Here is a 26,231-nt window from a genome sequence, read left to right as displayed (position 1 = left end):
TTGGTACACATAAACCCCTCAAAACCCTAAGTCCCTTTTATGCCCACACTCTCACACTTCTTCAACCCAACAGGAACTAGGGTTTTAGCTGATTCTCTCTTTGCGACGGAAACACAAAAAAAGAGAGGAGAGAAGCAACCAAAGAGGAATCCCTCTCTTTCTTTGGATTAGTGAGAATGGTCGCGGATAAGAGCAAGAAGTCGAAAATTGAAGAGAAGGTCGAAGATGAGAACTTGGAGCTAATTGATAAAGAGCTTGTTCTCTCAATTGAGAAGCTTCAGGAGATTCAAGAAAACCTCGAGAAGGTTTTTTTTATAAATCTCTTCTTTCATTCATATCTTCGTTAATTTTGCTCTTATTCTCCGGATTTGTCTCTTTATTTTTATGCTCTGTATCCTGGTTTAAGTTTGAATGGATTCCAATTCTAATTTTACAGCTTTTACTCGATGTTTCTGTTGCTAACTACGCATAAAGTTAATATCTTTATTTATGGCTTTGTTGAATTTTACATGAAAGATTGGTCTTTTTGTCTTGTTTGCTACAGATGCAAATTGGGAACGTTTTGTGAGATTTATGTAATTATATCATGTGACTGCTCTGTTCAATTAGTAGCTTCTGTAATGCATGTAGAGAAGTTAGTTGAAAGAGTACTATTTGAGAAGTTTAAGCTCAAACAATTCATAAGTACTGTTAGAAGTGTTCCTTTTTCTTCTTTTTTGTTTTCTCTGATGGTTTGTTACTTTGTTGGTCCTAGATTAACGAAAAGGCCAGTGATGAGGTCTTGGAAGTGGATCAGAAATACAACGAGATACGGAAACCTGTCTATGACAAGCGTAACGAAATTATCCAGTCCATTCCAGACTTTTGGTTGACTGCTGTAAGTTATCTATCTTCTAGGTAGTTTCCAATTACTGTGTAAAAGATCTTCTACTCTTATTGACTGTCCACATTTTCGTTGTAGTTTTTGAGTCATCCAGCACTAGGTGACCTCTTGACTGAAGAAGACCAAAAGGTTTGAGCTATCTTTCGACATGATTTCAAGATTATAATGTAGATAAAGTATCGTTATATTCTGCAGTTAACACCCCTTTTATTACTCTTCATTTGATTTCCCTGTTTTTACAGATTTTTAAGTACTTGAGCTCTCTGGAAGTGGAGGATGCCAAAGATGTGAAATCTGGATACTCTATAACTTTTGTATGTTTCTCTTTATCCATCTCAATTTACTATTCGTTTTTATTGTCTTTTCCTATTGATCTAAGAAGTTACTTGGTATTGTTAAATTGGGCATCAATCACAGAACTTCAGTTCCAACCCTTTCTTTGAGGATGCCAAACTTATGAAGACGTTTACCTTCTTTGAAGAAGGAACAACAAAAATCACAGCAACTCCTATCAAGTGGAAAGAGGGCAAGGTGAATATATATATTTCTGCTTGTGCAATATAAGAAGTTTTTTCCTTTATCTGTCTCTCTTCGGCATTACTCTTAATGATGTTTCTCAACTATGTAGGGCTTGCCAAATGGAGTGAACCATGATGATAAGAAAGGAAACAAACGTTCATTGCCAGAGGAGAGGTATTGTTCTAGAGCCTATTAAATGATCATAGTCGTGAAATTCTTGTGGTCATGGATTGATGCTGCACATGATACAAAGTTTAACTCTTTCTTATTGGTAATTGCATAGGATTTAACAGTTTTCCTTTCAACTTTCTCTTCAGTTTCTTTACTTGGTTTACTGATGCTCAACATAAGGAAGATGCTGGGGATGAGATTCATGATGAGGTACAGACTCCTCTACTTTCTGTCTTGTTATAATTTATAGACCGTTTTTATTATCTGCTTAGTTTGAAATCTCCTCTTGGAGCAGGTTGCTGATATTATCAAGGAAGATCTGTGGTCCAACCCTCTCACCTACTTCAACAATGTAATCTATTCCTCAGTTAAGTTTCAGTCCTCTTTTCTGTAGATGGAAAAAGTTGCTAAAGATATTTTTGATGTACGTAGGATGCTGATGAAGAGGATTTTGAGGGAGATGATGATGGTGACGAAGAGGTAAAACAATCATTTCATTGTTCCTCAAAATACATTGATTAATTGAGTATTAGTCTGGATTATTATGAGTCACATGGTTTGTTATTCTAGTCCATCTTTTACCCTGATAAATGTTTGAAAACTAAAATTTCTTCAGGGAGACGAAGATGACGATGAGGACGATGAAGAGGAGGAAGATGGTGAGGAATGATGGGAGCCTAAGATAACACATTGCTGGCTTGCTTCTATAACAGATGTGTAAAGTTTGTGTTATGAGGTTCTCGATTTTAGCAATGATGAGACTAAGCTTTCTCTTTTGGAATATTTAGTTTATTTTCTATATTAGCTACATTCTGTTTGTACGAACTCATCTGCCATGTCCTAAATCTTGCCATTGCTACATGTGCTTTATCTCAGTTGAGAATCTCTCTTATCTTAGGTAGATTGATATAATCTGTTTCAGTGAAAAGTTAAAGGTATAGCTCTTGTGGTAGCCTGGACGAAGCTAGAGCCTGCAATGGAGTCTGCAATGGAGTCTTCATGTAACAAACTAATCCAGGCTTCTTAGTCATGTCGATGTGCTCTTGAGGTGTAGAGAATCTCCATGAGAAACAATGCAGAAAATTACCTAGTGCTAAAGTCATCATATTGAGGCTGAGTTGTGCAGCTGGACACATACTCCAGTTTGCTGGATCTCGACCAATGGCCTGCACGTTGACATAAACCGTGGCTCCCTTAGGAACTCTGTACCCACCTATCTGAACTGATTCGCTGGCCTTATGTGGAAGCATCAATGGTGTTGGAGGGTGAAGCCGGAGAGCTTCTTTGAGTACGCATTGCAGATATGGCAGTTTCGGGATATCTGTATCAGACATAAACCGTTCTGATCCAACCACGGCATCAAGCTCATTCTGCAAGTCTTGCACGGCCGGGCATCTGATCATCTCTGCCATTGCCCATTTAATCGTAATGGCAGTTGTGTCAGCACCTGCGGTTAACATGTTCCAGACCAGTCCCATCACAGTTTCTTCGGTCAGCTCATTCTTCTCTTTCAACGCTAGAAGACTCTGAACAAAACACTTCTTGACTCTTCCTCCGAATTCATCATCCATTACAGCTCGTCTAAACCATTTTTTTCTTCGAGCCATGTGCTTCATGAACGCCTTGTCGCTAGTGAACCATGACGAAAGCCAAGTTGCGTAATCAAGCATCTTGGTTGCACCAGGCAAGCGAGTCTCCCTATCAACAATCGATTTAAACTCTCTTGCTTCTTTTGGTCCGAACGTTTTTCCGATCACTAATCTTGAAACAATGTTCAAAGCAACCGAACCTAGATAGGTCCTCAGCACCACCGGCTTCTGATCATCGCTCATCAAGTCCTTGTAAATAGACTTAACCACGGATCTTACTTCCATCTCTCTCATTGACCTGAAACACTCGATGCTTTTCAGAGAAAAAAGCTCGAGTGTACATAGTTTCCTCATTTTCACATAATGTGCTCCGTAATCAGACCAAATAAGATCGCTACCGTTCTGAGTCATTCGTGCTGTTCTGTATCCGTTACACAGTTGGTAGTCTTTGTCTCTCAACACTTGTTTAGCTAAGTCAGAGCTAGAGACCACGACAGCTAGCTGTGACCCTAACCACACCGATATGATGGGGCCATAAGTCTGTGACCACTCGGAGAAAGACTGTGTCCATAGTGGTTTCAGTTGATTGAGGTTTCCCACTAGAAATTGCGGTGGTGGTCCCGGCGGTATGTTGGATCTACGACGTCGTAGATTTTGTATGACGGCTGCGATTATGATAGTGATTAGTGTAATCAATAATAAATCCATTTTGCTTTGACAAAGTGAAAAAAGAAAAAAAAAGATTGTAATACAAGTTTGATGCATCCTCACAGCGAAGTGGTTTTTTATGAATAATTTAGAGAGGATCATGGTTATGGAATAAGCTATTTAGAGACGGCAACGTAATTTTGCATGAAATTGTCATGAATTTGCTTTCCCACACTAGTTGCATTTTCTGTTCGATTGAAAACAGAACTTTCTTTGTTGTAAGAAAGACATTATCATGCATCCGAATCTCAAAATTTGACATTTGTAAAGAAGTTAATATGGTAAATGGATATTTACTATGAACGCTACTAATTCATAGCAGTATCAGTAAAAGAAGTTCATATCAGTAAATTGGCTTTTGACTTCAAAAAATACTATGAACGCTACTACAATTAAGTACCCACATGACCATGTTTGGTTTAACCCGGTTTGGAAGTTGTGGACTTGTGGTGACGCACATCATCTAAATTAAACTTGATCCGTTATTAATTAATGAACCAAGCTCGGTTAACAAGTACTAATTACAGTACATCTTCCTTTGTTGCAGATGACGATGACGTTGGTAGATCAATCGCCGAGAGAGAAGAGAGAGAGAGTTAGGGCTGTAAACTATCTTTCCGGTGGACTACGTATGGGGAAGGTATATAGGCATACTCATATTGACTATGTTGAACTTGTAAAATCATTTCTGTGTGTTTTCTAATGTTGCACAAGAGAGCATGTGATCTTAATGCATATATCCACTCCTATCAAGCCTATTAATAGAAAAGGTTGGAGATTCTCACTAACTCAAATACGCTCTAGAAACCAAAATTTTCTTATAGTCCGACAAGTTTTTTTTATGTATAGGCTTCATCCAAAGAGAGATTCATTTTTTATTTTATCATGGGAACGCACTCCATTGTGGAGCTACACGTGTGGCAGGAAAAGGGTTTAAAGGAAAGTAACATGGATGGGAGCTTCTATCATATATTTAGATGTGTAATGTAATTGTGTTTTGAGGTTTGAGTTTTGGCAATGCTTATCATGAGATTTTGAGCTTTCTCCATGTGAATATATACTCTTTTATTATCCATATATAATAATAGCTACATGTCTCTTAGGTTTGACTTTGACAACATGTTTGTTCCATTCATCATGGTCTACGGAGTTTCGTTATCTTATCTTGGTGTCTATGGTTATTAATTATCTGATTTAATCTGAAGGTAAAGGTATAACTCTTGCTGCAGCTCTCGGCAAAGCTAGGGCCTGCAATGGAGTCCTCATGTTACAAAGCAATCCTGGATTCTCGCTCATGTCAATCCTCTCTCTAGGAATAGGAGAACTCCACGAGAAGCAATGCAACAAATTTCCCATCACCAATGTCATCAAGTTCATGCTGAGCTGTGCTGCTGGACACATCCGTCTTCCTGATCCGAACGGAAGAACCCTGAAGTCTCGACCTTTAACATCGGTTTCCTCCTGAAGAAACCTCTCTGGTCTAAATTCATAAGGGTCTCTCCAGTTTGCGGGGTCCCGCCCAATCGCCTGCACGTTGACATAAACCGTAGCTCCCTTAGGGACCTTATAGCCACCTACCCAAACCGTTTCGCTTGCTTTGTGCGGAAGCATTAACGGTGTTGACGGGTGAAGCCGGAGTGCTTCTTTAACCACGCATTGCAGATATGGCAGTTTCGGAATATCTGATTCAGACATTAACCGCTCGGATCCAACCACGGAATCAAGCTCCTGTTGCGCCTTTTCTTGCACGGTAGGGCACTTGATCATCTCTGCCATAGCCCATTCGATAACAACCGCAGTTGTGTCAGCACCCGCAGTTAACATGTTCCAGACTAGTCCCCCAACCGTCTCTTCGCTCAGCTCTTTCTGCTCTTTCAACACTAACAATTTCCGGACAAAGCCCTTGTGGTCCTCTATCGCTACATCTTCTTCCACCATTATAGCACCTCTAAACCACTTGGTTCTCCGATCCTTGTGTGCTAAGAATTCCTTATCGCTAATGAACCAAGACGAAACCCATTTGAGCCACCAGACGTGATCAAGAAGCGTCCCTGAGCCACTGAGAAGATGTTCTTTCTCAACGATCGATTTAAACTCTTTTCCTTCCTCAGACCCAAACTCTTTCCCGATCATTAGTCTTGAGATGGTGTTCAAAACAACCGCAGCTAGGTACTTCCTCACGACCAACGGTTTTCTTGCCTGGCCATCGGCTGAGTTGCTCATTAAGTCCTTTAGAATCGACACAACCATCGATCTTGCTTCCATCTCTCTCAACGACCTGAAATTCTCGATGCTTTTCAGAGAGAAGAGCTCGAGTGTACAGAGTTTCCTCAGTTTTACATAATGTGGACTGTAATCAGACCAAACAAGATCGGTACCGGTCTGAGTCATCCTCGCGATCCTGTGTCGGTTAGACAATTGATTGTCTTTGTCTCTCAAAACTTGTTTGGCTAAATCAGAGCTCGAGACCACAACCGTGAGCTGTGAACCTATCCACACTGATATGATGGGACCATAAGTCTCTGACCACTCCGAGAAAGAATGAGTCCAAAGTGGTTTCATTTGGTGGAGGTTCCCGATCAGAAACTTTGGTTTTGGTCCTGGTGGTATGTTGGATCTCCACCATCGTTGATAAAGCAAAATGGTGGCTACGAGGATAGGGAGTAACGAAATTAGATATAGAACCATTTTTTGGCTTCCACAATGTGATTATATGATATACATTTATTGTAACATCTTATGCTTCAGTTTTATACACAAACTGTAAAACGTAGAAGAAAGCTTTTGAGATTTTACTTACGTAAGTTAAGAGAAACACAACTTTGGTATGCACAAGTAAAAGCCTTGATTTGGTCCCTTCATACACTCTTCACACTTTTTGCATTTTCTATTTACTTACAAAAATGGTTTTTAAAAAAAAAACAATTATCTATTGATATTTTGGAAATTTATGGATATAAATCTATTAATTAGTAAATTGTAAAATAAATAATTGAGTAGAAAAAAAAATGGAAAATAACAAAAAAAAAAATTTAACGCCGAACAGAGAGAGCTTGACGTAAATGGGGAGAGTCTGATGGAGAAAGAGTAATGGAGTTATCCAAAGAAACGAAACAAAAGAAGAAATGGCGACAGCGACGACGTCTGCGATTAGGACACCGAATTGGAGAATCGCTGTGTTATTATGGACAGTCTCTCTCACTATCTTCTACTCTCTTTTCCAAATGGGTCTTCGAAATTCGCCATCTTCTTCGTCATCATCATCAGGTAAGAAATCATTTTTATCATCTTTGAAGTTCTTAAAAAGGTCGTTGATTTTATCAATCACTCGAAATTTAGTACCTTTTTTTGTATATTCTGAGATTACGATGATGTGTTAATTTTACTATCCCGATCCGATTTGATTAATTAGCTAAATTGTGTTTCTTTTAATGAATATGGGGTTCGTAATTGGATCATCGATGTTGACTTGCTAACAGAAGGATTCATCAGCACTGAGTGTAGTTTGTGTTGCTGTTGCGTAAATAACTAACTTTTTATGTCTATGTATGTTTTTTTCCGAAGATATGTCTCTGTTTTTGTACTCAAGGTTTTTAGTTTGCAATGGATCTTGAACCGAACTTTGTGTTTGTTTAATGGGTACTTAAATCTGCATTCTTGTTTTGTTTATCCTGAGCTTAAAGAAACACTCAACATGTTTATTATTGATGAAAGCAAAATTTGATCTGCTACTTAGCCAACATCTTTAGTGGTTCATATGAAGAACATAGTGGAATGAATATCTGATGCAAAGAGCAATGGTTGATTTGGGGATCTAGTACCTTTGTTAAGTGTTTTCTTTATCTGTGTCATTGTATCTGAAGTAAATGGTTACTCATAGCAATTATATGTCTGGTATGTTTCAGATTCTTTTGTCACCTATGTAGAGCTAAGCACAAGGTTGTATGATAAGATGGAACGGGATTTACAAGAGAATGGACCCGTATTCCTTAAACAAGGTGAAACGTCTCAGTCATTGTCACTTTCAGATCTCTTCACACTGAAAGATGGAGAAATATCACCTGTCCTGAAGGTAGTAGAATGTTACATCGTTACTTTTACTATTGTTAGAATAGAGTAGTGGCTGGGTTTAGTGAAGTTTGTAATTGGCTTTTTGTGATAGCTAAGTATCATGTATGATTGTATAAAATATTTAGTTTTCTCATATATAGGTTGCGAATCCCCCTGTGCGAGCTAATGTATTACATCTCAGCACAGAATACTCTGTCCTAGTCTCGTGAGTGTGTAACTTGCCCCATTCCCAATCTTAATGCAAATTTATCCTGTTTTAAAAATGTTCTACTGCTACAAAGGTGTTCTTTTATGTTCTATTGCAGGAAAGCAGTAAAAGATGTGTTCAGTCCTTACTTTGAAAATAGTAAGCCTGCCCCTATTATATATGTTGCGGGTAATTGTAATTTCTTCTCTCTTACTATGGGTTGGTTTTTAGCAATCTGGTTTCAGGACTGTAAGATGTACCACTTCAGCATGTTTCATGCATCGAATCACATTTTCTCTGTTCCAGCTACTGAAGTTGAGGTCTGTTGTTTTTACTTTATCATTTATCTTATCACCAGTCCACTAGAATTCTTCTCTTGTGAAGATTCTAGTCTCTGAACCTCTTCTTCATTATCAGGTTGAAGGAGAAGCAGCTGCTGTTAAAGCAGTTGCTAATAAGCTTTGCCCTTTGGAAATTATCTTGGATAGAGTTCTATTAACCTCGACTGGTGTTCTTCTTGGATGTTGGAAGGTAATTTTGCTACTTTCACTTTGCCTCAACAAATGTGAGTCAGATCTCCATTTCATCCTCCATGACAAAAAACTATGCTAACAAGTTCTTTAGAAATGGTTTAATCAAATATCTGGGACTTATGCCCTGTTTCATGTTTCACCAGGTTAAGTCTGGAGATGATCCCATAACAATCCGCTCGAAACTGAGATCTGTTCTTCCACGTGCACCAGAGAAGCAACTTGTAATATCTATTTTTAAAACTATATATATATATATATATATATATATCTCAATGAACGCAAACCACTTGTCTGATCCTTGTGTTTGTTTCAGTATGATGCTGCAATTCTTCATACATCATTGGCAAGGCTGCTTGGTCCTCCAATATCTCCAACTAAGGCAAGTATCACTTATGGTCGACAAACTAAAGAATCCAATGTTGCAAAGAATCCCCGTGACTTAATTGGATGTTTCTTTATTGTAGCAGGCTGGTTCTGACGACCATCTCCAGATTCTCCATGATTTAGTCACAAGACTAAACAACCAAATCCGAGGATTCAAGGTAAACTCACAACAAAACTGAAGTTTTTTCTTGACCAAGAACTGAGTAAATCTCTCTGTTGAAACAGGCAATAGTATCAGAGCTGTGGTATGTAGAAGAGTTTGATCTGCTGGCGCTCGCATTAGGAGGAAGAATGAAGGTTCGATCATTCCCACTCGGCTGTGCTACAAAGAGCTAATATATAAACCGAATTGTAGTAATTAAGAAGCTTAGTTCATCACTAAGTTGAAAACCATTATGTCATGTTCAATGTAAAATTTTCTTCCAATTTATAGTGAACAAAATATGTTACTCTAATCGAGAGTTCTTTTCATGTAAAAATATGTTATTCTTACATGTATCAAAACGATATTTTCTTGGAAGTTATTCACATAAAAAAAATAAAAATAAATACAATGTAAATTAATTTTCGATAGCCGACATATTTTTTATTTTCTTGTATTATTTTCTGATGTCGGATAGAAAAACTTACAGAATCAAAGATAGGTAAATTAAATTTACATTGTATTATATGTGGTAGTTTATGTGGATACCTAAATACATACAGACAGTAGTATTATGTTACCTTTCTCGCCAAAATTTCCAAATCATATATATATATTCACTCTGTCGTTGTTGGTCCACTTAGCAATGCAATTTTAACAAAAAAAATTATATTAAAACACAAATTTAAAAACAATTAATCTTCACATTTAACTCACATAATATAAAACTGAAATCATATAAATTCCCCCTATTAATTATGCATTAACTTTATTTCTCCACTAAGTTGTATTAGTCAATTGTATTAAAACAAAACAATAAATTAGAATTGTAACTCTTATTTTTCTAAATGTAAATTTTCATCATTTCTCTTCCTATAAATATACATTATCTTATTCTCTTAGTCTATCACTCTTTTATTCTCTCATCTTCTTCCACTACTCTCAAATATCTTTTTTTTTTTTTGTGTTTTTTTTGTTATTGTTGTTTTATGGTTTATAAAAAATCAAATCAAATATCATTGTAAAAGCTTAGCTTTGAGTTTGTATGATATGTATGTCTTATATATATTTTTTAATCTTTTAAAAGGTTTATCTCCATTGTCTATTTTATATTAACATCTTATAAGTCATTATTTTCATACTTTCTTACAATATTCACCACACAATAAGATCATGAAGTTGAAATGATCCATATTTAATTATCTATTATGTCTCCGGTTATCTCACATATTCATGTATCATTTTTAATAATTTATAAAGATAAATATAATATTTAAAGATCTATATAATATTTAAAGATCAATATAATTATCCATTTATAAAGTCTATTTTTTTTGTAAAGTCTATCAACTCTATTTATAAAGACTATTTTGTTTTGTGATCCAATTGATAAATCTGCAAAGATCAATATAATATATATATATATATTTTATATGATTTGAGGTTTTTGAAAACAAAAAGAACATAATTAAAAAATTGGTTTTTGTGTGTTTAATCAAAATAAAAATGATCCAAAAAAGAAATCATATTCAACTGGAACTGAAATATAAAAATAAAACATAATTTTAAAAATACCATTTAACTAAATTCTCTAAAGATGAAACCATTATTATGAAAAAATCTAGCACTGTAAATTAAATTGATGAGTGAAAAAAAAGCCAAAAATATATAAGTTATCCTTGGGGTTTTAAAAATTATTGAGATTGAAGTTCATANAAATATAATATTTAAAGATCTATATAATATTTAAAGATCAATATAATTATCCATTTATAAAGTCTATTTTTTTTGTAAAGTCTATCAACTCTATTTATAAAGACTATTTTGTTTTGTGATCCAATTGATAAATCTGCAAAGATCAATATAATATATATATATATATTTTATATGATTTGAGGTTTTTGAAAACAAAAAGAACATAATTAAAAAATTGGTTTTTGTGTGTTTAATCAAAATAAAAATGATCCAAAAAAGAAATCATATTCAACTGGAACTGAAATATAAAAATAAAACATAATTTTAAAAATACCATTTAACTAAATTCTCTAAAGATGAAACCATTATTATGAAAAAATCTAGCACTGTAAATTAAATTGATGAGTGAAAAAAAAGCCAAAAATATATAAGTTATCCTTGGGGTTTTAAAAATTATTGAGATTGAAGTTCATATAATTTTATAAGAAAACTAATTTAGTTTGTCACTTCAAAAGTAATATTTTTTTATTTTGAAATATTATATGTAAGTGTTGAGTTTATATCAACAAACAACCAAATCATGTGAATTTTGATTCGGCCACTTAGTATTCCTTTTATTTTAGGTTAAAAATTAAATTATTTATTTATAATTAAAGGCATGTAAATCTATTTAACTCAAATGTAACTCTTATCCAATAATTGTACATTAATTCATTCCTCTTACTAACTTATTTATCTTTCAAGAGAAATTGTTTTTGGTTAAATTTTAATACTTTTTAATTATTTTGGTTGGCTAAACTTATATTCATATTTTGGTTGGCTAAATTAATATATCTCTCATGTAAAATTATTGTTTATAATGTATTTCTCATTTCAAAGTTTAAAGCAATATATCATATATATAAAAGTAAGGTTTTGGTGGTGCAAAAAAAAAATAGTAAGGTTTTGGTCTCTCCTTATTGGTTGATTTTCATTTAATGTTTTCTAATTTTTGTTATTTTTTATTTCCTTTATAATTGTTTTAAACAATATTTAAGACCCAATAAACACAATACATTTAACTCACACATTAAAATAAAATTATAACTGAAAATAAAATAGATTATGCATTAATCATATTCACCATTCAATTTTATTCAAACACAATAAATTACTATTGTAACTCCATAATTCTAAATGTAACTTCCATCATTTCTTATCATATAAATAAGCATTCTCTCAATCTCTCATTCTCTCATATTGTCATTCTTTTACTATCTCATTTTCACATTCTCTCATTCTCTTCTATAATATCTCAAATCATTTTTCGCTTTTTTTTTATTTCTTATTTTTGTTGTATGGGTTGTAAAAAAAAAATGAAATATCATTGTAAATTGTTAATGCTAAATTTTAATTTTAGAGACTACATGATATATATTTTACATTNCTTTATAATTGTTTTAAACAATATTTAAGACCCAATAAACACAATACATTTAACTCACACATTAAAATAAAATTATAACTGAAAATAAAATAGATTATGCATTAATCATATTCACCATTCAATTTTATTCAAACACAATAAATTACTATTGTAACTCCATAGTTCTAAATGTAACTTCCATCATTTCTTATCATATAAATAAGCATTCTCTCAATCTCTCATTCTCTCATATTGTCATTCTTTTACTATCTCATTTTCACATTCTCTCATTCTCTTCTATAATATCTCAAATCATTTTTCGCTTTTTTTTTATTTCTTATTTTTGTTGTATGGGTTGTAAAAAAAAAATGAAATATCATTGTAAATTTTTAATGCTAAATTTTAATTTTAGAGACTACATGATATATTTACATTGTTCTTATTTTAAAAGATTCATCTCCATTATCTAATTTGGATTATTATCTTATAAGTAATCATTCTCTCCTCCTCTCCCACCAATATAAAATATTGTTATATCTCATATGTGTTGTAAGAGTTTGATTCTATATTTTAATTTAGAAAATATTATATATTTATTTTACATTATTCTATTTTTAAAGATTCATCTCCATTATCTAATTTGGATTATCATCTTATAGTAATCATTTTCTCCTCCTCTCCCACCAATATCAAATGTTGTTATATCTCATATGTGTTGTAACTTATAAGAGTTTGATTCTATATTTTAATTTAGAAAGTATTATATATATTTAACATTGTTTTCAATTTTTAGTTTATTTATATAAAAATTAAATATTTCTTTTATATTCTTGCCTTTCTAATCTATTCATATTTATTTTTTAAATTTGCATAGTTAAAATTAAATTCACATATGTTGGTTTTAACATTTTTCCAAATTTTATAATTCAATCAATGTGAGTGTACTTATTACTTTGAAAAACCTTTACATTGAAGTTCATAAAACCATATAAGAAGATTAAAATACTATGTCACTTCAAATTTAGAAGGAAACACTTGGTATTCTTTTTAAAAAAAGTCAAGACACATATAAAATTTTATTAATATTTAACTCACTTTAAAGGCATAAAAGTTTATTTAACTCAAAAATAACTTCTATCCAATATTCCATACATTCCTCCCACAAAAAAAAGAATATATATATATGTTCAAGATTATATTTAAATATTACAGAATTTTTTAGTTAGCTAAACTTATAGTCACATATATACAATATATATACATAAGAATTTATATTACTTATTAACACCATAATTCGACCCACTATTTGATTAACTCAAAATTGGTTTCAAAGCCAACTAAAGAAAAAAATAAACGATCTGATTGATATTAGACCAAAACATGGACATACAAACATAATCACTTACACGGAAGATAATTATTTTTAAAAAATAACTTATAATTGCAACATCAACGTATGAAGGATTTACATAAGCAGTTAATTAGAAAATCTAAAATACAATAAATGTATTAGGAACAATATTAGTTAATGATAAGATTGGATCTCGAAAAGCAAAAAACAACATCCTCATAATTCATAAAAAATAAATGCCACAATTGTAAACATCTAAACGAAATGGTATAAACATATAGTGTATAAATACAAGTGACTGCAAAGCCCGTATATGCCTAATTAAAACGAAATAATACAAAAAAAACGAAAAAAATCAAAAAAATAAGAAAGTGTCAACTACACCGCGTTTGTGTGGGGAAACACCTAGTACATAATTAAAAAATAGTTAATTTCCATATTACCCAAAGAAAAAGATTACTACTTTTTATCTTTCGTGTCAACGTTTTAACTTTAAGCTAATTTCCATTTCTTTTTTTTTGTCTTGTTGGTAACAATTTTCCTAAAAGCTTTGGATTATTCCAAAAATAAATTAATGGTTAGCTGCTTTTTTTTCCAATTCATATCGTTTTCACACTTTTTGTTTTGACACCAATTATAAAGTTAAAAGCTTTCAACAGGTCTACCACACAAATCATATTCGCTCTCTCTTTCTCTTTCTCAATCTAATCTCTCCAGTGACTGAGTTCTGTTTTTTAGTGGAGGAAGAATCAGATTCAAAGCCCCAAATAGATCAAAGCTTGGGTGATGGGATCTGGAGCTGGAAATTTCGTCAAGGTTCTTCTCAGGAACTTCGATGTTCTTGCTGGGTAATGCTAACTTTCTTCAATTTTGTCTGTAATCAAGTTTCCCTTCTCTCTTTCTGTTTTTGCCTCTACTTCACCATTAATGAAGTCACCTAAATCTCTTTAAAGTTCCTTCCTTTTTCCGAATAGCTTCTCATATCAATTCATCACAGCCTAGGGTCTAATTTCTACTTTTTTGGACATAACCCTAGTTTAAGTTACGAAATTGACTGGTTGATTTCTATAAAGTTTTAATCTTTTGGAATATTAGGAGTGAAATTTAATCATAATCTCTGGTTTTGAATTTTGTTTTGCAGGCCTGTGGTTAGTCTCGTTTATCCTCTGTAAGTTGAATCCAATATTTCCTCTGTAATAGTTACATTGCTTTAATCTTTACTGCAGAAGCTTTGATCTAATGGTTTTCTTGTTCTTTGAATGTTTCAATGGGATAGATATGCCTCAGTCCAAGCGATTGAAACTCAATCTCACGCTGATGACAAACAATGGCTAACATATTGGGTTCTTTACTCTCTACTTACACTCATCGAGCTCACATTTGCCAAACTCATCGAGTGGTAAGAATTAGATGATGATTCATTCAGAGCCATTTAGTCATAACCAGAAACAAGTCAATCCTTTTGTCTGACAATGTTATTGTTGTGTAATCAGGTTACCGATATGGTCATACATGAAGCTGATCTTGACTTGTTGGCTTGTTATTCCTTACTTCAGCGGTGCTGCTTATGTCTATGAACATTTTGTGAGACCTGTCTTTGTTAACCCACGGAGCATTAATATTTGGTATGTGCCTAAGAAGATGGATTTCTTCAGAAAACCAGACGACGTGTTAACAGCTGCTGAGAAGTACATTGCAGAGAATGGACCTGATGCTTTTGAGAAGATCTTAAGCCGGGTATGTGGTTTTGTTCCACTAGATCTCTTCTTCTCATTTATACAATTGTGATTCTTTTTTTTTTTTACTTATATTTCTCTTTTCTCGCAGGCTGATAAATCAAGAAGATATAAGCATGAACATGAAAGTTATGAAACAATGTATGGTGAGGGTTATCAGTACTAAGGGACCTTGGAAAATCTTTTAAAATTTAGAATGTGTGAAGCAAGTTTCATGTCTTTGATGTTGTTTGTCTTGCCTTAGTTTTGTGGATCTCTGTCGTGTAAAAAAAGCTGATCTTTATTCTCAAATTTGAGTCTTAGAATCGAAATTTTCATATTCCTATGTTTTCTTTTTATATATTATCTATGCATGTTTCAAGCTTTCAACTAGCAACAATGTACTTAATTATGTTTTGCTATAATGAAGAATGAAGATATAAGCAATTTTTTAGTTTCAAACTAACATCATTAAATCAGAAAGAATCAAAACTGCTTTGCCAAACTAAGTAAATGTTAACACTAGAAATCTATGTCTTTCAGAAGAAAAGAACAAAAGGAATGAGAAGATTGTTTCTGTACTCTATAAATCTTTCAAAATTTATTAAAAAAAAGAAGTTACAATGGATCCAAATTACAAAATAAGATGTTGAGAGACAAGCCAAACATGGTGCTTGTTCAAATTTATTGGAAACTTTTTCAGTTCCAGTTTTATGCTTGAACAACAACAATAATCCCACAAAGACAAAGAAGGAAACAAGAGAGACTCTCTTTGACCCCAATCATGAAAAGAAGAAGAAAAATCCCCAAACTGTTTGAAAACAAAACAAGAAAGAAAAAATAAAAACCTCTAATGAAGAAGTCAAATAGCTTTGAATTGCCTCTCTCAAGTCTTCTTCTTACATCAACATCCCATCACCGCACAGTTATACACAAAGTTTTCCGACGGCTTAGAAGCAAGAACTCTCCAATGCAGTTCTGCTCCTTCACCTGGGACACAAGCATTGATCTCTATGAACCCTCCTCCTATTGCCCTAGGCCCTCCAACCACCACTAACTGATCCCCACATGCTCTAAACGCCATTCCCCAACCGTTCATCGAAGATGCCCTCTCTGGCAAACTCCCCACTTTATTCCATACATTAAGCTTTTTATCATATCTCCTCACCTCTTGCAGCGCGTAATTCGCAGCATAGAGCTCGTCTTTTACAACTGCTAGAAGCGGTGGCGCCGCTGAAGCAGCCGTTGCAGCGGCAGTCTCTTTCGCTTGATCTCCTCCACCTCCATTGCTTCTGTCAGGTAACATGTCAGGTATCAGTGTCCATGTCCTCTTCTTCAGATCATAGACTTCACCGCACATCAGCATCTTCGAGTTCCCTTCTCCGATACCTCCGAGACAATAAAAATTCCCGTCCATGAACACGCTCGAGCACATTTTCCTCGCCTTATTCATGCTTGGAAGTACTGTCCATTCCCCTGTTTCCGAGTTATAAAGCTCAGCTGAGCTCAATATCTGCCCACGAGGATCACATCCTCCAGCTACAACCGCGATCTCGCCTAGACTAGCTGATCCAAACAAGCACCTCGGGACATTCATTTGCATACCTGATGTCCATGCATTGGTCAAGATACTATACCTGTAAATCACATGAGACATGATCTCTTTACCGAAAACAAGAAGCTCGGTGCCAACCGCAAGAGACTCTTTATCAGAACACATGAAACACTCGTTGAATGTCATTTTCGGTACACGTAACCAGCGGTCTCCATTTGGATCATAAGCTTCCCATTCCAAAAGCCTACAAGAAAAGTAAATCCAATGCTCCACAATACCCTTAGCCCGTCTCAGCCTATACAACTCGCTATCCTTAATAAGCGAGCGGAAGGTTTTATTGGTCGAAGCAATGGACCCGAAATCAGACAAGGAGCAGTGAGCCAAACAGTTGAGAAGTGCGTTATGATCAAGCCGAGTTATCGGTGAACCGCTTTGCTGACTCTGGTTAGACCTCTGGTAGGTTTTAGCAAGCTGGAGAATATCAGTAATCTTGTCAGATTCATCAACCCGTAACATTTTCTTAACAGAGCTTCCTCCACTTTCGTCGATATCATCATCCAAGAACCGTTTCTTGAAAGAGAGCTGAAGCACACAGTGTGCGTTATAAATCCACTTGCTCTCTTCCTCACATGAAGATGGTAAATCTCTTGACACCAGATAACTCGGAGCCTCCAACATGATGATGGATGGATGCTAAGACAAAGAAACAAACCAATTCCATCTCAGAAACAATAAAGATTAAATCAAACCACACGGCATTATGACATTTTTTTTCCACAGTGAGTGTGATCTTTGTCAAAAACATATCAATGAATGGATCCATCATCAATCAAAATCATCGCCGCCGCCACGCCAGAGTAAGATAAAAAAAAAGTACAATTCTTGAGATTAAGATTTTTTTCTAATTAAGCAAAAAAAAAAAAAAAAAAAANAATCATTAGACTCCTCTGTCCACAAAAACAGATTTTGGTTGGTCGAAATCGCAATTACGATCAGGATCAAAAAAAAAATACAAACTTTCACAATCAGGAAACATGCAAAAGCTACCAATTGGATCAACGGACAAAGCTGAGATCCAACAACACCCAATAAATATATAAAAATCACATATCATCGGATCTCAAATTCGATTTAAAAGCCAAAAGAAACACAGAGTTAAGTAATTTCACTAAAATCAATCTCACCGGAGTTAATTATCGAAGAAGAAGAATAAATCCCAGATTCCTCGATAAATTCGTCAAGCAGAGTCGATTTAAAGATCTGAAATTTATAAGAAATCCAGACAAAAAAAAAAACCCAAACTTTAGATACCAATGATTTCAACAAATCAGATACACAAAAATTTCAGACAAGACTTAAAAAAAAAAAAAACTCAAACAGAGTATGTAAAAGCTCTCAACCTATGGATGATGATGATATTGCATCTTCGCATTCCGGCTTCACATTTTTTGCTGAATTGGTAGCATATTTGAGCTGTGATTTTGCATTTTTTATTTTTTATTTTATTTTTTTTATTTTTTTTTTGGATTAAAGAAAGATGCACGAATGAACCAGTGGTGGATTTATATACATATAAAAATTGAAGAATGAATGAATAAAGCTGATGAATTAATTTATTTATATTCTTTATACTAATTTTTTTATAAGTATATTTACTCGGATCGTCTTCATGACGAGGAGAGAAGAGTGGAAGGGTAGTTTCGGTATTGTAGGTTAAGAGTCCGCGACGACGCCGTTTGCCACTTAACGGCTTATTCTTAGCTCTTTTTTGCACGTGTTTCTGCTTCGGACAACTAAAGGTTCTTTTCTTTCTTTGCTTCTTCACGTTAATGTCTTTTGTTTTTTTGGATTTTAACCTAATCCAAAAAAAAATTTAAATACTACTTTATTTTCTTAACATAAACAAACATCTTTATTGTCGACAAAAAAAAAAAAAAACAAACATCTTTATCTTCTTTATATAGTATAAAAAATGATATAAACCAGAAGTATGATGTGGATGGTTAATGGTTTATATATGCGTCTTGTGAGTTGTGATTGCAGTTAAAGAACATATATGTACACCAGAGTTGAAGTAACTTGTCGAATCGGCTTGTCTGAATGAAAAAAAAAAAAAAAAAAAAATATGTTCCTAGTTGATTATGTTGAATTTTTCAAAAAGAAGTAGTTTTGCATTTGAGTCGAAACTACGATTCATCACTTTCATAACTTTTAGATTGAAAATTGTCGACTAATAATTTATAGTAGTAACATTTTTTTACGACTTAGCTGCGGAATTGGGAAAGAAACATATACTTAAAGAGTGTCCCTCCGATAGTATGGGAACAAAAAGATATAAAATTTTTAGTAACAGAAAAGTAGTCCATAGAATTTTGAAGAAGTGATAGGAAAAACATGTTGGATCATCAACATGCATTTTATAAAAGACATAAGGCATATAAATGTTTATAAGTTGCATTTCTGAAATTACAGAAATTTGAAATATCATTTTTTGAAAACCAAACGATCAAAGTTATTATGAAAATAAAAACTGAAGACGAGTAAAACAGAGAACGTAATTCAAAAGAAAAAGATTCATATTTAGTCGAATTTCAGTATTTGGGCGTAACCAATCAGGAGTTTTTTTATCTTTTTTTTTTTTGCTAAAAGGCTTAACCAATCAGGAGTTTGGGATCAAAAGTTAAAAGGTCTTCAGGCCCATTTAGTTTGTAAATCCCAACCTGCTAACTTCCTATAGTAATGGGCCAGAATTGCTGTAACTGTGGTTGTTGCAAAAAAAAAAAAAAAAGTATGAGTTATTAATAATTTGATATAAACTCCTTTATTCTCTCTTTTTAAAAACAAAAATGTTCATCTTGTTTCTCCTGTACGTAAGCTAAAGTATTCTATAACTGTAGGTTGCAGTAGAGCCATATATTGTATGCGATTAACTGAGAATATTCTGTTACGTATAGCATCTTCATGATCTACTCTATGTTTATCATATATTATTATCAAAAAGGATTATTATGCTATATTATTTGATGACCCACCACTTGTAATTTTAATTATGACTTAAATAAGCTTAGGATATAGGAATAGTACAACACTTTTTTCTGTTAAAGGATTATATCAATGCGCGACAAAACCTTCTCCTTTTTTTCTCCTTACTAGCTAGAACGAGAGATTATGGATACGCGAGAAGGGAGTGATGAATATATATTTTACCCCCACACGAGTTAGTCTGTGTACATGGAACCTCCTCATGCAACTACTTTTCTTTCTTATCATGGGACCACATAATAAAGTTTCTGACGCTAATTACAATCATTAAACATAATCGTGGAGATTAATTATTGAATTAAGGTAATCACTTTTAAATTGCAAATTGTGAACGGAAAAGAACCTTAGACGATGGTGGACGTTGTCTTCGTCTTATTATTAAAGTGCTGACAAACTTAGGTTTTAAGTACCAAGTTGTAACATAGAAACGAATCTGCATGACGTAGAGCGACCAAGTTTTGATTTGTGTTGTTTAGATCAGACACGTTAAAACCAGCAACTTACTGTCTTGGTTTTTGGTTGTTTAATAAGAAAAAAAAACATATGGTGACCGATTAGAATGTGCAAGAGGTATATCCTTTTAGGGAAAGTTTTATATTTCGAATCACAACGCATGATTCCATAAAGTTATATCGTCAATATTTATAACATACTGCGTTTATATCTATATATATTTTTTGTACAGTGTAAACTCACCATCCTAGCTAAGTTTAGGTAGCGGTTTCACCTCGATTGTTTATTTTTATTTGTGTAAATTGATTTGTTAGTTCTAATTTCTAAACGTAAATTCCATGCAAAAAAGTAAAAGATATATTTTTGTATAGCATTTAATTTGCTGCATATAAAAAAACTATATGTATGTATAGCATTTGCGCCTGCATATAAAACTATCTTCAAATAAAAGTGGGTTTTAGGCTTTTTATACATACAAACTAGCGAAGATTATGAATATTGTGTGTGCAGCTAAAAACCTAAAAATTTATCAAAACTTTCTGTATAGCACATTAGTTATGGCTGCATTAGCCAAATGAGATCAACTATACATCTAACCCACATTCTCAAACCTATATATGATATCGAATGACAATCCACAACAACACATCTCCTTAAAATATCTAGGATTGGATAATATATACAGTAATACAAGTTCCACTAATACTCAAAAAAAAAAAACATTCAAAATGTTAAATACAAGACGTAAATAATGCTGAAAGTCCTTCTCAATAGAATGAATTAACAGTGAAATCACCTTGTTTGTTCTATCTTCTTCATCGTCAACGCATTGGAAGGAGAGAAGATGCTTTTGTGGGTTTGATTAATTTTCACGTGCAAAACCAAAATTTATAGGCTTTTGGGACTCATCCTAAGTCATAAAACTTATGATCGCATTCTATAAATGGATCGGAGTGTGCCCTTTCAACCTTCATATTAAGTTCAAACTATTCGCCACATTACAGTTTAAATTATTGATTGATAAATACTATAAAGAGCTAAACAAATTAGTACATGAGCCTCAAAAATTATGCTGTTATAGGTGATTATTATTTTGTTTTAAAATAATTTGATTTTAGTAATATGGTACAAGTACGAGTAAACATATATATATAGCTGGATCACGTTTTTCTAGCAATACTATACGATTGAGCTTGTTTGGTCGGTGTAGTTGTGGAGAGAGAGACCACCTGAGCTAAACTAAGGACTAAATGTAGATCGTAGTTTATTTAAGCATCTTTGAATAATTTATATGTGATTCTAAATTTATAATCTCATCTATTAATATAGAGGTCTAGATAGAACAATTAAATCACCATAATTACATATTATTAACGATTTTTCGTAAAAATTGTCAAATAATATACGCTAATCACCATTTTTGATGTGTTTAATGTTTGTAATGAAATAAGCAAATACGTTTTTTTGAAATTTGTAAATAGATCAAGTGTCATTAATAGTTCAATTGACAAAGTATCTCATGTAAATTATAGAGATCGTTAATTCGAGTGGTATTTTAAAAAAAAAACTATATAAAATATTTAATTTTTGTTCCAATAAAATGTATGGAACTAAACTTTAAATCTCTTTTTACCTTAAATCTTTTAGTTATTAAAAAATAGACAGTTGGCCAAAAAATGTATAAATGATGCAGTAGAAAAATTATTCATCACTCATCAAATTTATATCATATAATTAAATTTCCTTTTACTAAAATTTTGTAATATACTTAATTCAACATCGATGCTTTATTGTATAGTAGAACAAAAAAAGCACTAATTAAAAACAGAGGAGAGAACAAGACAAACTTAGAAGCAGCAAAACGAATAAAACAAACGGGTTTGAAGTTCTTAAAAACTAAAAAACAAAGAGGACTGTAATAAGAATAGAATGCTCGTGAAATAAAGCTTCATCTTCGCTGTCGATTGATTAGCGATCATGTGCCGCGAGAGACACGCTGACCACAATTTAACACATCTGAGCTCTTTGTTTATTTGTTTCTTAAGATATTAAAACTCAAAGCAAATCTTATTTTCTATATTAAAGAAAACATACAATTAGATCTTATCTCTCTAATGTAATCACTTCTAAACATATCTATTGATTGCTTTGGTTGACCTTGTATATCTATTTTAAGCTCACCCGCTATTATAATTCCAAGTCTCCTATTCAAACTTTTTATCTCTAGATATTCTCAGTTCTCTCGTCATGTTCATGTTCAATCCTATCCACGAGATATATCATATTTGTTGGATGATTTGATATAGAATTATCGAGAAGACTCTAACTTTTTTTTCATTATCTTTCTAATTAATTCCTGTGAAATAATTTAAATTATCTTTGGAAAACGTTTTAAAACTATGCCTGATATGCATTATCATAACTAAACTATGCTTGATCTTAATTGGCTCTCCTAGATGTAGAAGAACAAACTTGGTGAGAAGACCATTCATGCAAAGAATGGAAAACACGAAGAAGATAATAAATTCGTTTCGATTATCTTATTAATTGCTTACCACTAGACTACCAAAAACATTTGATGATCTTAGAAACGTTTTGATATAATTGATTATCGCTAATACTAGAATACACCGTTTCAAAACTGATGGTGGTGGTAGGAGTATATTTTCTTTTAGTCGCTAAATCTCTACTTCTTTTTTCACCATATCATCTTATCGCCAGTTTTTTTTTCTTTTTTCTTTTTATCGTTTGAATGAGTGATAATGGAGTTGAGTTTGTACTATACAGCAGTACAACGAAGCTCTTCTAGAAGATTTTACTGAAAAGGGCCGCTTCTTTTCAACATACAAGGAATTTGCATTTAATGAATCAAAAGTATATTGCATTGCCATATATTTCTCCAATGTATTAAAATCTAAGATTTTGAGTTTCGTCGTCCTCCACAGCTCACTCTTCGAGTTTACATTTTTTCTTGTCGTGGTCTACTTCATCTTTATGAAACATAATTCCTTATTTTCTTGGCTTATTTTTAACTACAAAAAATGTAGTTTAGTATACAAGAATTAGTATTTTTCAGGTTCAGAACTAGAAGGATCTTAGAATTATCATAAACAACGCGTAAAAGTACAAAGTTGGTGACCTTTTTTCCCTGCAAACTTTTTGTTCTACCATGGTATAAAAGTTACAAAGAAAACAACAAAACAAAAAAAAAATGTGGTAGATATATATGGATGGATGTGAAACCAAAAATATAATTCTTCCATTTCATAATATATGATGTTTTAGAGAAGATTTTTTGTTTTATAATAAAAATGTTTTCAAGTTTTCATGTTACTTTTAAATTAGTTTAATATTTTTTATTATGCAACTTTGTTTATAAATAATTGATTTTTTTAAATATTCATTTTTTAATCTTTGTACTTTCACTCAAAAATATTTTATATTTTGAAACGGAGGAAGTATAAACGATTTCTGATTTCTGTGTATTGATACGTGCACGTTGATAAAAATACATTTTCCTAATATGTAAAACTTTGTTAAAATTACTTTTAGCATAGTGATTAAATGCTTTTAGTGAAGAGTTCAATATATACTTTAAATCTGTTTCCTTTTTCTATTCTTGTTCATCATAATTATTTTCTGTTTTCTGTCTGTTAATGAAACAATAATTTCAAAATTTAATTAAATAATATATTTATCTTAATTTAGGCCAATGAGTTTCTAAATAGGGGCCCTGGGATACGTTTTTTTGTGGTGCAGCAGATTAGTGCATAACTAAATATAAACAATGAGCCGCTGATGAAGTGTTCAACGTCGATCGGTATAAGGGTACGTGCCTCCCGAAATGCCACGTGTGTGTTGTTGATCAAAGAACATGGGCGTGTGTGTGATCCCTTGACCAGTCAAATCACTCTTACTTTGGCACTTTTCTTTATACACACATTTGTATACGTAGACACATCATCATTTGTTCTACGTATAAGCTATGCAATTTTGGCATTCCTAATAATTCTGTGGGTATATGTTTTGAAACTTCGTAACTTATTGATGAGCTTTTTGTGTGTGTGTGTGTTTGGTTGATGAGCGCTTCTCTTTTAAACAAGTGATTAGACATGTACTTAATATTCGAAATTTGATATGAATATATCTAATTTATCCATATTTACAAAAAGGAAAAAAAAATTGTGAGTTAAAATGTTTTAGTAAGGTAGAACATTTTTTTTCTTAATTTGTATGAATATATCAACACAAGAGTCTTATGCAAAAAAACTAAAGCAGAGAAAATTTGTTAATCTCTTTCCAGAAATACTTCTTTGATTTTCCTTTGTATAAAATGGCGTTTTAAATAGCAATGCCATGTAACTTAAAAACTATAAACCTAAAAAAAGGTTACATGTGTGGACACGGTAGAGCGAAATCCCAAACATTGATAATGTGAAATTTATATATTAATTGAAGTTGTGTTTCGAGGAATGGATATGCTTATTTTAGTTATAAAGTATGCTACTTTCTTCCTTGATAAACGCACAAAAATCCAGTTGAAATATACATTTTTTTTGTTTGTTAAAGAGTTCTTCATCTTCTTTAGTTCTTTTAATAAAACTAACTGTTTGACGAAAACAACAAAATAACATAACTCACCATAGAAGTAACAAAACTCAAAAAAAAAAAAGGAAAAAAAAGAAAAAAAAAAACACTCTATATATGTACAACAAAAATGAAAAATACAATGTTTGTTTCTGTTACATGACGTCCATGTCTGTCCTATAAAATAATGGATATAACTACGTTTAAGATATTACTATAGCTTATTTTAGGTAGTAAGAATTTGTTGCTCAAAAAAAAAAAGGTAGCAAGAATTTTAAACATACCTTTAGCAATCTGACATCGGAAGTATGAACCGTCGTTAGGCGACTGTCAAACTCAAATTAAGCTTAAAAACATATCAACAAAAGTTACGTTATAAGGTAAAATTTTAACAAGATTTGGCTAGATTCAACGATAATATTATACCCTAGCTAGCTATCAAACTTAGATCTATAATAAAAATATGAGATTCTCTGAAGTCGTTCTATTATAACAAAAGTTGTCAGGAGGGGGCATATAATTCAATATTTGAAAAATAAGATTCGATATACATTATTTTCAATTTAAAAAATAAATAGGTAATTTTATTATAATTTTCATAAACAAATAATAAAAATGCCTACATAAATACAACCGTTACTTCACTTGTTTCCTTCATACTATCAACCCCTCTCTCTCTCTCTCTCTCTCTCTCTCCCTTTCCCTTTTCCGGCATAACTTGTGTGTGACCCCTAAACTCCATAACTTGTTTCTTCGATAAAGTGTCCTTTGCTTTAATTAATCTCTATTAGTCTTACTTCTTCCCTAATCAAGAGTCACAAAAAGAGAATGTCGGGACGAAGATCACGTTCGAGACAATCATCAGGAACTTCAAGGATCTCCGAAGATCAAATCAACGATCTCATTCTCAAGTTGCAGCAGCTACTTCCTGAGCTCAGGGATAGTCGTCGCTCCGACAAGGTACGCTAACTAACCCAACTAGTTATATTTAGAATATGGTGTATATATATATGGCATGAAAATGATGATATATAATATATTAACAGGTTTCAGCAGCAAGGGTGTTACAAGATACGTGCAACTACATAAGGAATCTGCATAGAGAGGTCGATGATCTAAGTGAGAGGCTATCTGAGTTACTTGCAAACACAGACACTGCTCAAGCTGCGTTAATCAGAAGCTTACTTACCCAATAATTCCTATCTGATCTTCTTCTTCTTTTTTTTTTTTTTTTTTTTTTT

General features: G+C 32.7%; 7 protein-coding genes across 8 annotated transcripts; 4 read left to right on the top strand and 3 right to left on the bottom strand.

Annotated features, from left to right (window-relative positions):
- LOC104751325 (NAP1-related protein 1) lies at window positions 68-2,434 on the top strand. Its single transcript, XM_010473245.2, has 10 exons — window positions 68-305; window positions 755-877; window positions 962-1,012; window positions 1,126-1,197; window positions 1,301-1,414; window positions 1,512-1,576; window positions 1,720-1,783; window positions 1,869-1,925; window positions 2,006-2,053; window positions 2,190-2,434. The coding sequence occupies exons 1-10, from the start codon at window positions 177-179 to the stop codon at window positions 2,241-2,243; spliced, it is 777 nt and encodes a 258-aa protein (XP_010471547.1). The 5' UTR covers window positions 68-176; the 3' UTR covers window positions 2,244-2,434.
- On the bottom strand, window positions 2,370-4,703 carry LOC104751322 (cytochrome P450 98A9-like). Its single transcript, XM_010473240.2, has one exon. It carries the CDS (start codon window positions 3,970-3,972, stop codon window positions 2,503-2,505), a length of 1,470 nt encoding a protein of 489 aa, XP_010471542.1. The 5' UTR covers window positions 3,973-4,703; the 3' UTR covers window positions 2,370-2,502.
- Window positions 4,724-6,834, bottom strand: LOC104751323 (cytochrome P450 98A8-like). Its single transcript, XM_010473241.2, has one exon. The coding sequence runs from the start codon at window positions 6,556-6,558 to the stop codon at window positions 5,065-5,067; it is 1,494 nt and encodes a 497-aa protein (XP_010471543.1). The 5' UTR covers window positions 6,559-6,834; the 3' UTR covers window positions 4,724-5,064.
- LOC104751324 lies at window positions 6,898-9,565 on the top strand. Of its 2 annotated transcripts, none has more exons than XM_010473244.2 (10): window positions 6,898-7,137; window positions 7,776-7,942; window positions 8,082-8,146; window positions 8,247-8,287; window positions 8,360-8,448; window positions 8,546-8,659; window positions 8,805-8,882; window positions 8,975-9,040; window positions 9,129-9,203; window positions 9,271-9,565. In XM_010473244.2, the coding sequence occupies exons 1-10, from the start codon at window positions 6,996-6,998 to the stop codon at window positions 9,379-9,381; spliced, it is 948 nt and encodes a 315-aa protein (XP_010471546.1). In that variant the 5' UTR covers window positions 6,898-6,995; the 3' UTR covers window positions 9,382-9,565. The 2 variants fall into 2 exon arrangements, with proteins under 2 accessions (XP_010471546.1, XP_010471544.1); XM_010473242.2 differs by having other exon boundaries at window positions 9,126-9,203.
- LOC104751321 (HVA22-like protein a) lies at window positions 14,276-15,762 on the top strand. Its single transcript, XM_010473239.2, has 5 exons — window positions 14,276-14,486; window positions 14,780-14,806; window positions 14,915-15,037; window positions 15,132-15,375; window positions 15,466-15,762. The coding sequence occupies exons 1-5, from the start codon at window positions 14,425-14,427 to the stop codon at window positions 15,538-15,540; spliced, it is 531 nt and encodes a 176-aa protein (XP_010471541.1). The 5' UTR covers window positions 14,276-14,424; the 3' UTR covers window positions 15,541-15,762.
- Window positions 15,933-18,506, bottom strand: LOC104751320 (F-box/kelch-repeat protein At1g74510). Its single transcript, XM_010473238.1, has 3 exons — window positions 18,309-18,506; window positions 18,093-18,168; window positions 15,933-17,601 (listed from the first exon to the last, which is right to left on the bottom strand). Exon 3 carries the CDS (start codon window positions 17,584-17,586, stop codon window positions 16,258-16,260), a length of 1,329 nt encoding a protein of 442 aa, XP_010471540.1. The 5' UTR covers window positions 17,587-17,601; window positions 18,093-18,168; window positions 18,309-18,506; the 3' UTR covers window positions 15,933-16,257.
- LOC104751319 (transcription factor PRE3) lies at window positions 25,663-26,225 on the top strand. Its single transcript, XM_010473237.1, has 2 exons — window positions 25,663-25,950; window positions 26,037-26,225. Exons 1-2 carry the CDS (start codon window positions 25,819-25,821, stop codon window positions 26,184-26,186), a joined length of 282 nt encoding a protein of 93 aa, XP_010471539.1. The 5' UTR covers window positions 25,663-25,818; the 3' UTR covers window positions 26,187-26,225.

Source organism: Camelina sativa, chromosome 16 (genome assembly GCF_000633955.1).
Source record: "Camelina sativa cultivar DH55 chromosome 16, Cs, whole genome shotgun sequence".
In the NCBI taxonomy this organism is placed as follows: domain Eukaryota; kingdom Viridiplantae; phylum Streptophyta; class Magnoliopsida; order Brassicales; family Brassicaceae; genus Camelina; species Camelina sativa.
This window is presented reverse-complemented; position numbering and strand designations above follow the sequence as displayed.